Here is an 11,416-nt window from a genome sequence, read left to right as displayed (position 1 = left end):
TTTTATTCAAACAATCTGAGGTATGACGAGTGGAATCTGATTGGTTGCTAGGGGTAACTAAGAATTCTATTTTATACCAGTTTGATAAGTCTGCCCCTAAGATTTGCTCTTTGCTGCAGCAAGCCATGGAGAGAAGCCCCCAGCCTAGTGCTTCTCCCCAAACCATCTAGCAGTCAGTGGCAGCCTGAACACCCAGACACCTGATAAAAACCAGACATATCCCCACTTCATATCACCAAACCTCACCCTTCAATAAGCCTCAGATGTCATTTTGGGTGTTCAGATCTCCATGTGACTGACAGCTGACCTGTAATAACCCTGCATGTTGCCCTGTCCCATAAGGATTATTCCCCCCCCCCCCAGGAACCACAGCAGCAGATCAGATTGTGCAAACCAGGTTGGAGGTTTTATTAACATGTTGGATTGGTCCCGGCCGGAGCATGGCCTCTGGGGTGTAATACTTATATAGAGAAGTAACGGAACACATGGCGGTGTGAGCAGGAGAGGGGCGCTCAGTTCTCACACACCCACTGGTAGGCACAGCTTGTGTAATTGGTCAGCTCCTCAGGCTTGAACCACAAGGCAATCTCCTTCTTGGCACTCTCCACAGAGTCACTGCCGTGGATGATGTTCCTGCGGAGAGGAGGAAAGTCCGTGAGCGGGAGGAGCAGGGTGTGACAGGTCAGATCATATAAACCCTACATCTCCTAAGTGCAGCACAGCTGACCACATCTATACGGCTGGAGTATAAGACACGTTAAGTACAGGTTAAATGAAGACAAGGGCAAAGTAACACGACGGGATGGACTCTGCAGACAGGAGATGGGTATTACTCTAATCTGCATCGGGAGCTGTCTGCTAGGATTGACACATGAAAGGTTAATCCCGAGGCAGATGAGAAGTCACATTGCACTGGATTAGCAGCCAGCACTCCGGCAGCTCCACAACCTCTGACCCCAAGAGAACCAAGACCCCCCGCAATGTCAAGTACTCTAGGTTTAAAGGGGACTACCGAGAAGTGATGGACTTACAGCACAATGCCCTGACTACCTGCATGCCTAGAAAGCACAGAACAGTGCATGCTGGGAGTTGTAGTGCCACAGCCAACACTGCCCTAATCCATTAAAATTAACAATGTGTAAAGAGGTCTCATCTCAGCCACACGATCCACCCCACACCTACTGCTGTCAGGGCATGGTGGGAGTTATAGTCCGGGAATTGCTGAGAGCAACACCCTGAAGAGTCCATGCCAACCACAAGGAAATAAGTCACAGCAGCTACTAACCTGCCAACCTGGATACAGAAGTCTCCCCGGATGGTGCCGGGCTTGGAGTCAGCAGGGTTGGTCTCACCCAGCATCACACGACCAGTCTTCACCACATTCAACCCTTCCCAGACCTACAAGGTAAAAATAAGTGTTACAAGCCTGACCAAGCGTTCTCTACACAAGATTCTTCACTGCGAGGGGTCACAGCTACAATATGCAGGTGGAGAAGACCCTACTATAACCAGACTACAGGGCAGAACACCTTAGGCAGGTTTAAGGATCAGGACTACCCATTCAGCCTAAACCACCAGTCTAGCTGTATCACTGATCCCCAATCCGTCTCTCCAGCCTTTGGCTCTCAGGGCCTGCTGGCTGCTGTAGTTTTACAGCTGCAGGAGAGAGACAGGACTCGTGTAATGTAGGAAAGTTATACAAGTCCTGATGCACCCGTGACAGGAGGGGGACAAGTCCCCAGCGGGCACTAACCATGGCGACCACAGGGCCGGAGTTCATGTATTCCACCAAACCTTTGTAGAAGGGACGATCCTTAAGGTCGATGTAATGTTCCTGCAGAAGCTCCTTGGAAGCCTGGGAGGAGAAGATAGACACCTGGTAAGTGAGAAACCCTCCAAGGGGAAGGAGGCAGCAAATACAGAGGAGAATGCGACACTACGGCACAGAAACATCACCCCAAGTGACACATGAGTCGCCATACACCTCAAAGGGTTAACACCACAGAGTCAAGTTTCTTATGCCAACCCGGAAGCCTGGAGGCCTAATGCGTCACACGGAAGAAAAGGAAGCAAGGTCATAGAGGTAGCCGAAAGCACACGGGGCCCCCAGGACGTCATACCATCAGAAGCACCAGACATGGCCCTCAGGATATCATACAAAGTTAGACGAAGCCCCTAGTATGTCAAAGTCATAGCAGTATTAGACAGGGCCCTGGATGTAATGGCAGAGTGCAGACGGGGCCCCCAGGATATCATACAAAGCTAGAGGTAGCGGAGGGCAGACAGAGCCCCTAGTATGTCAGTCAGTAGTACTAGATGAGGCCCCAGGTTGTCAAACAGGGACTAAAGGGCAGACAGGGCCCCCGCAGTTAACAGTCAGAGGGGTACCAGAGAGGGGCTTCAAAATATAAAACAAAGTCAAAGGAACCCTAGGGCAGATGGGCCCCCCCAGGACGTCTCAGCCATAGAGGCGCCGGAAGACGGGCCCCCCCAGGACGTCTCAGCCATAGAGGCGCCGGAAGACGGGCCCCCCCAGGACGTCTCAGCCATAGAGGCGCCGGAAGACGGGCCCCCCCAGGACGTCTCAGCCATAGAGGCGCCGGAAGACGGGCCCCCCCAGGACGTCTCAGCCATAGAGGCGCCGGAAGACGGGCCCCCCCAGGACGTCTCAGCCATAGAGGCGCCGGAAGACGGGCCCCCCCAGGACGTCTCAGCCATAGAGGCGCCGGAAGACGGGCCCCCCCAGGACGTCTCAGCCATAGAGGCGCCGGAAGACGGGCCCCCCCAGGACGTCTCAGCCATAGAGGCGCCGGAAGACGGGCCCCCCCAGGACGTCTCAGCCATAGAGGCGCCGGAAGACGGGCCCCCCCAGGACGTCTCAGCCATAGAGGCGCCGGAAGACGGGCCCCCCAGGACGTCTCAGCCATAAAGGCACCAGCCAGGCCCACCAGGACATTAGTCAGATACCAGAAGACGGGCCCCCCAGGAGGTCTCAGCCATAGAGGTACCAGAAGACGGGCCCCCCAGGAGGTCTCAGCCATAGAGGTACCAGAAGACGGGCCCCCCAGGACGTCTCAGCCATAGAGGTACCAGAAGACGGGCCCCCCAGGACGTCTCATCCATAGAGGCGCCAGCCAGGCCCACCAGGACATCAGTCAGATACCAGAAGACGGGCCCCCCAGGACGTCTCAGCCATAGAGGTACCAGAAGACGGGCCCCCCAGGACGTCTCATCCATAGAGGCGCCAGCCAGGCCCACCAGGACATCAGTCAGATACCAGAAGACGGGCCCCCCAGGACCTGAGATTAGGAATAAGGATGATGGGAGTAGTAGTCACCTGCTGCATCCTCATGGCCACCAGACGGAATCCCTTCTGCTCGAATCGCTTGATGATTTCCCCGATGAGGCCGCGCTGGACGCCATCAGGCTTGACAGCGATGAAGGTCTGTTCCTTGTTGGCGGCCATGCTTAAAGGAAGCAAAAGAGAAAATGTGGTCAAGTTCAAGTTTATAGGCTACATAGTGAAGGGCAAGTGTCTTATAGGGGCAGCAGGCTGACAGAAGAGAACAATGGCTGCACTAACAATCAGGACTCTATACCAACCACACAATGAGCTAAACCTATACAAGACAATAAGAGACTGAAGCAGGAGAGAACCGCACCCGGCGCCGCCTCCCGCCCGCCACTCACTTTCACTGCGGGAGACTGAAGGCGAAAGAAGAACGAAGCGCCGTCCACAGCCCTTTTATATTGGCGGTGACGTCACGCGCCTATCGGCTCCCCATTGGACGACGAGCTGGCACAGCGACGGAAAGAGCCGGGCGGGATGTGACGAGTGACCTGATTGGTCGGATAGAAGTCGAGCGGCGATTGGCCGGTATATTTAAATAGGCGCATCCCTGTGCTGTGCTGTGCGGTGCATGTTGGTCCTGACAAGACAAACTATGGCGTGGAGCCGCGATGCATTCTGGGGCGAAAATGTACATACATTCAAAATACGGTGTAGAGGCGTTGTCTATGGGAAGAGATGACTTATGAAACGGATGAAAACAATTATAATGTAAAATTGTCTATAATAGTAAAACTGACTTGGTTGCCCATAGCAACCAATTAGCGCCCAGCCTTTAATCCATAAATGACTACAATTGCTATGGGCAACAACGACAGATTTACTGTTAGTTGTTCCAATCTTGATCATTTGTTACCATAGAAACGTTGACCTTGACCGCTCATAAGCTATGACTCTCCAGCTGTTGCAAAACTACAACTCCCAGCATGCCTGGACAGCTGAGCATTGTAGTTTTGCAGCAGCTGGAGAGCCACAGGTTGACAACTACTGCCGTACACATGAGCCGTGATAACACAATGACTATCATGGAGTCTGTGGTATATAAGGAGGGTATATACAGGGTGACTTATCCGCAACGTGTACAGACGCTCTTAGGGACCTATTACACAAAGCGATTTTTAACGACTAACGATAAATGATCACAAACGAGATTGTTTATCGTTAACTTGAAATCGTTCACCATATTACACAGAGCGATGGTTGTTAGATACTATGGTTACTGCGATCGTTACTATGATCGTTTATGCTGCGTTTACAAGGAACGATTATCGTGCGAATGTGCATGATAACGATCGAATTCGAACGATAATAGTACGTGTAAACGCAGTAAACGATCAAGCGACAAGCGAGAAATCGTTCGTTTTGATCTTTGAACGTGTTCTCAAATCGTCGTTGGTCGTTCGCAAAAAAATCCAGATCGTTCCGTGTAAACAGTCGTTTAACCTATGGGCGAGGTAGGCTTAAGCGACCGCAAAACGATCACAAAACGATTTTTCCGTACGATATATTGTTCCGTCTAAACGCTGATCGTTATAAAAAAAAATCGTTACTTCGAAATCGTTAATCGTACGATCGGGCGAATAATCGCTCTGTGTAAATGCAGCATAACTCTATCTGATGCCGGCAAAACAATGAGCAATGTGCAATTACACTGAACGATTAGTGAACAAATGTGGAACTTGAGCAAACGAATGATTAACGATAATTTTAGGTTCAGATCTAAATCAACGATCAACGACACACAAACGATTTTCCGATCGTTGCCTGCAATTACACAGAACTGTTATTGTTTAAATTTGAACGATATAACGATTTTTCGCACAATGATCGTTCCGTGTAATAGGGCCCTTAGACCTTGTTCACACAGCCGGAATGCAACTGCACTTCAGCGTCCAAGAGCCAGACTCCCACAGGACTTAGTGCGCCATTGTGTGATCTTCACCGGTCGCCGACCTATCACCCAACTTTTGTACATTTTTGTCATTCTACAGGATCTTTGCTTAAAATATTCAAGTGCCCCGAAACGTTTACACAAAGGGAAAAAAAATGCTCCAAAAATGCGAAAACAGGCAGTCCACACACTGTTAATTTTCATCAGAGATTATATCGATTTGTTTGGGGTGATACTTGCCTCCAGTAACGTCCCTTTTTTGCCCAATATCGAATGAAGCTTTTTGTGCGTTTTCTTGTGAGTTTAGTAAAGCAAAGATAAAGACGCAGATACAAATGTATAAAATGCAATAAAAGAAGTGCAAAATAAACGTGAGGTTAAAGGGGAACTCCAACAAAAGTGTTTTTCTTTCAAATCAACTGGTTTCAAAAAGTTGTATAGATTTGTAATTTACTTCTACATAAAAATCTTCAGTCTTCCAGTACTTATCAGCTGCTGTATGTCCTGCGGGAAGTGATGTATTCTCTCCAGTCTGACACAGTGCTCTCTGCTGCCACCTCTGTCCATGTCAGGAACTGTCCAGAGCAGGAGAGGTTTTCTATGGGGATTTGCTGCTGCTCTGGACAGTTCCTGACATGGACAGAGGTGGCAGCAGAGGGCACTGTGTCAGACTGGAGAGAATACACCACTTCCTGCAGGACATACAGCAGCTGATAAGTACTGGAAGACTGGAGATTTTTAAATGGAAGTAATTTACAAATCTGTATAATTTTCTGAAACCAGTTTATTTTAAAGAAAAAGACTTTCACTGGACAACCCCTTTAAGGCGCTGTTCACACTGCATTGCACAGATTGTGGCTGCTCTGCTGCAGTAAATCTGCAGGGTGCTTCTGGCCTGAATCCGCTTCTTCACTTTACATCATCTGCTCCACAATCCTCTGCACCATATCCATGGGATGTCATGTGATCTGAATTCTGCCCTGTAGATTTACCTGCAGAAAATTCACAGCTTTACTATTTCTCGTCAAGGCTTCCTAGAAAGAGATACGCGAATCTCGAGCACGCGCAGGTCTGTCCGAGCCTGAACGCTCCGGTGGCTAAGGAAGTTAGATGCAGCCCTAAGGAGTCCTGGTGAATACAGCCTATGGCTATGTTCACACTACGTAAAAGTACTTTTCACATTGTGGAACACTGCCTTTGCTTCTGTGGGATCCCGGCCGGAGCGTACACACATCGCACACGCTCCGCCCGCGATCCGTGCGGCGCCGCAAAGAACTGACATCTCAGTTTTCTGCGACCACAATTCAATGAATTGCGACCGTAGGAAACCCTGTCAGTGCACACAGTAAAGCAAGCGGCTCCGGCCACTCGCTTCACTGTGTGCTGTGGGAAGCTCTGATGCGGGTGCGCGCTGATGCGCCCGCATCAGAGCTCTGCGACCGGAAAGATCATCCGGGCAGAGACCGGCCGTTCGTGACCCGGAATCGCCAGGAATCATGGAATCGCCGGTTCCTTACGTAGTGTGAACATAGCCTATGGCTGGGTTCACACACAGTATATTTCAGGCAGTATTTGGTCCTCATAGCAGCCACAACCAGTGAATTAAAAACACAGAAAGGCTCTGTTCACACAATGTTGTAATTGAGTGGATGGCCGTCATTTAATGGCAAATATTTGCTGTTATCTGAAAACAACGGCCTTTGTAGTGAAAAAATGGCCGTTATTTACCGTTATATGGCGGCCATCCACTCAATTTCAACATTGTGTGAACAGATCCTTTCTGTGTTTTTAATCCACTCCTGGTTTTGGTTGCTATGAGGACCACAATACTGACTGAAATATACGTAGTGTGAACCCGGCCTATGGCTGTATAAATGTTTTACAGGACTTCCTAGTGCTGTATCCAACTTCTTCAGCCACCGGAGCGTTCGGGCTCGGACAGACCTGAGCGTGCGTGACATTCGCTCACCTCTAAACCTAGAGCTGTGTTCACACTATGGGTTTTATCAGTGTTTTTTTTCTGGCACTTTTTCTGAGATTTTCTCTGCAGTATAGACCAGGAGTATTAAACTGCAGGTCTTCAGAGGATACAAAACTACAACGCCCATCATGTCTGGACAGCCAAAGCCTTAGCTATCCAACAACCAAAGGGAAAAGGGAAGCAGGTATATATCAACTGCTTCAGCTATGGAGGCATGATGGGAAATGTAGTTGTGCCTCAGCTGGAGGGCCTTGAGTTTGGTAACTGTGGTCTTGGTTTCTGTATTACTGGCATAGTTACATAGTTCCTTACTGTGTTGATCCAGAATAAGTCAAAAACCCTCATGAGGCAGAAGCCAACAGCCCCATCACAGGGAGAAAATTCTCCAATATGGCGACCAGAATAATCCCTGGATCAGCGTCCTATCACATAAAGCTTTTTATTATAAGTCATGTGATTCCAGGATTTCTCTAGAATTGGGGAAACAAACACCAGTAACACACAACAAGATGCATATAGGCGTTTTTTACTGGCGTTTTCCCCCCATAAAGACGTGGCAAAAAAAGGGAGGGGAAAAGACCACTACTTAATGGGAAGTCAAACGCTCCGTCTGCTGCAGGTGTGCAAAACTACAGAAGAGCAGAAAAATGCCAAAATCTCCTAAAAAAACATCATGTGGGTATTGGAATTCATATTTCCTCAGTGTTTCTGAGCCAAATACCCTAATATAGGACTATCCTATTTATTTAGGACTATCCCCGTACAGGACTATTATATTCATTCAGAACTATCCCCATAAAGGACTATCCTATTCATTCAGGACTATCCCCATACAGGAGTATCCTATTCATACAGGACTATCCCCATACAGGACTATACCTATACAGGACTATCCCCATACAGGACTATCCCTATACAGGAGTATCATATTCATACAGGACTATCCCCATACAGGACTATCCTATTCATTTAGGACTATCCCCATACAGGACTATTATATTCATTCAGGACTATCCCCATACAGGACTGTCCTATTCATTCAGGACTATCCCGATACAGGATTATCCCCATTCAGGAGTATCCTATTCATACAGGACTATCCCCATACAGGACTATCCTATTCATTCGGGACTATCCCCATACAGGAGTATCCTATTCATACAGGACTATCCCCATACAGGACTATACCTATACAGGACTATCCCCATACAGGACTATCCCCATACAGGACTATCTCCATACAGGACTATCCCCATACAGGACTATCCCAGTCATTCAGGACAATCCTATTTATACAGGACTATCCCCATACAGGACTATCTCCATACAGGATTATCCCCATACAGGACTATCCCAGTCATTCAGGACTATCCTATTCATACAGCACTATCCACATACAGGACTATCCCCATACAGGACTATCCTATTCATTCAGGACTATCCCCATACAGGACTATCCCTATACAGGACTATCCTATTCATTCAGAACTATCCACTTACAGGACTATCCTATTCATTCAGGACTATCCCCATACAGGAGTATCCTATTCATACAGGACTATCCCCATACAGGACTATACCTATACAGGACTATCCCCATACAGGACTATCACCATACAGGACTATGCTATTCATTCAGGACTATCCCCATACAGGAGTATCCTATTCATACAGGACTATCCCCATACAGGACTATCCCCATACAGGACTATCTCCATACAGGACTATCCCCATACAGGACTATCCCAGTCATTCAGGACTATCCTATTTATACAGGACTATCCCCATACAGGACTATCTCCATACAGGACTATCCCAGTCATTCAGGACTATCCTATTCATACAGCACTATCCACATACAGGACTATCCCCATACAGGACTATCCTATTCATTCAGGACTATCCCCATACAGGACTATCCCTATACAGGACTATCCTATTCATTCAGCACTATCCCCATACAGGACTATCCTATTCATTCAGGACTATCTCCATTCAGGACTATCTCCATACAGGACTATCCCTTTTATTCAGTACTATGCCATTCACTCAAGACTATCCCCATACAGGACTATCCCATTCATTCAGGACTATCCTATTCATTCAGGACTATCCCCATACAGGACTATCCCTATACAGGAGTATCATATTCATACAGGACTATCCCCATACAGGACTATCCTATTCATTTAGGACTATCCCCATACAGGACTATTATATTCATTCAGGACTATCCCCATACAGGCCTATCCCCATACAGGACTGTCCTATTCATTCAGGACTATCCCGATACAGGATTATCCCCATTCAGGAGTATCCTATTCATACAGGACTATCCCCATACAGGACTATCCTATTCATTCGGGACTATCCCCATACAGGAGTATCCTATTCATACAGGACTATCCCCATACAGGACTATACCTATACAGGACTATCCCCATACAGGACTATCCCCATACAGGACTATGCTATTCATTCAGGACTATCCCCATACAGGAGTATCCTATTCATACAGGACTATCCCCATACAGGACTATCCCCATACAGGACTATCTCCATACAGGACTATCCCCATACAGGACTATCCCAGTCATTCAGGACTATCCTATTTATACAGGACTATCCCCATACAGGACTATCTCCATACAGGATTATCCCCATACAGGACTATCCCAGTCATTCAGGACTATCCTATTCATACAGCACTATCCACATACAGGACTATCCTATTCATACAGCACTATCCACATACAGGACTATCCTATTCATACAGGACTATCCACATGCAGGACTATCCTATTAATACAGGACTATCCCCATACAGGACTATCCCCATACAGGACTATCCTATTTATACAGGACTATCCTATTCATACAGGACTATCCCCATACAGGACTATCCTATTTATACAGGACTATCCCTATACAGGACTATCCCCACACAGGACTATCCCCATACAGGACTATCCTATTCATACAGGACTATCCTATTCATACAGGACTATCCCCATACAGGACTATCCCCATACAGGACTATCCCCATACAGGACTATCTCCAGGGAATGCATTAGACCCGGCCCCCTGAGCTGACATCCCCTGCAGCATTGTGCTGCACATTGTCACGGCCGCGGCGGCTTCCCGCGTCCCGGGTGGCCGCCGCGACCGCCTCCTGTCCCGTGCAGCCGCCGGGGTCCTTGTGTAGGGACCCGGCGCTGCTGCTGCTTCGGCCCCTGGGGCGCCTCACCTCTCCTCCGTGCATGTCGCGGTCCGTGCCGGCCGGCGCGCGCGTCCCTGCCTCCTAGGGCGCGCGCGCGCCGGCTGTCTCAGATTTAAAGGGGCAGTGCGCTCCTAATTGGTTAGTGGCACCAATCACTCCCCTATAAATCCCAGCATGCCCTGTCCTTAGGGTTGGAGCCTCTACATGCTTCCCATAGCGTTGGCCCAGCCCCCTGTTGTTCCTGTGTCCTATTCCGCTACCTGGTCTTAGTCCCTGTTCCTGAGTCCTATCCGTTACCTGGTCCTAGTCCCTGTTCCTGAGTCCTATCCGTTACCTGGTCCCTAGTCCCTGTTCCTGGTTCCTGTTCCCCAGTCACTCCATCTGTTCCCGTGTTCAGCCTGTCACGTGCGCTCTCACCTGCAGACCATTGCCTGTGCCATCTCCTGCCACGCCTCGCCTGCCGACACCAGCAACCAAGCCAGGGGTAGCGACCTGGGGGTCGCCTGCCGCAGCAAGTCCATCCCGCCTTGCGGCGGGCTCTGGTGAAAACCAGCGGCCCCTTAGACTCTGCCCCCTGGTGAGGTTAGTGCCATCGCTGGTGTCGGTCCAGTGGATCCACTACTCCAGGCGTTACACACATGCCCTCCTACATTTCCTGATCTGGCACTTTCACTGCGAGCGCTCCTGAACGCAGCTATATGCGGGGCTGTGATTGACAGGGAGGCTCCTGGCCCTGCCAATCACCCTTGTGTCCGGATTTAGCATTCTGCCTCCAGATACAACAGCCCGCCCCCTCCCTCAGTGCTCCGGTGTACGAGTGACATCACTGCGCTCAGAGCGGGGAAAGGATAGAGACGCAGGACCATGCAGCTAGGTGAGTATTATTGTTTGGGTTTTTCTCCCACAAGGGGATGTCTGCATTGGTGGTGGGGGGGGGGGGGGGGGGGGGGGGGGTAAGCTACCTAACTGAGGCTA

At 49.2% G+C, this 11,416-nt stretch overlaps 1 protein-coding gene across 2 annotated transcripts; it reads right to left on the bottom strand.

The window, feature by feature from the left end:
- Window positions 1–384: 384 nt before the first annotated feature.
- Window positions 385–11,119, bottom strand: LOC138801584 (nucleoside diphosphate kinase A1). Of its 2 annotated transcripts, none has more exons than XM_069984569.1 (5): window positions 11,109–11,119; window positions 3,338–3,467; window positions 1,754–1,855; window positions 1,286–1,398; window positions 385–633 (listed from the first exon to the last, which is right to left on the bottom strand). In XM_069984569.1, exons 2-5 carry the CDS (start codon window positions 3,464–3,466, stop codon window positions 513–515), a joined length of 465 nt encoding a protein of 154 aa, XP_069840670.1. In that variant the 5' UTR covers window position 3,467; window positions 11,109–11,119; the 3' UTR covers window positions 385–512. The 2 variants fall into 2 exon arrangements, with proteins under 2 accessions (XP_069840670.1, XP_069840669.1); XM_069984568.1 differs by lacking the exon at window positions 11,109–11,119 and adding an exon at window positions 3,691–3,786.
- Window positions 11,120–11,416: the final 297 nt, after the last annotated feature.

This window comes from Dendropsophus ebraccatus, chromosome 9 (assembly GCF_027789765.1).
Source record: "Dendropsophus ebraccatus isolate aDenEbr1 chromosome 9, aDenEbr1.pat, whole genome shotgun sequence".
NCBI classification, from domain to species: domain Eukaryota; kingdom Metazoa; phylum Chordata; class Amphibia; order Anura; family Hylidae; genus Dendropsophus; species Dendropsophus ebraccatus.
The sequence above is the reverse complement of the archived record's forward strand: the minus strand, read 5'-3'. Positions and strand labels throughout refer to the sequence as shown.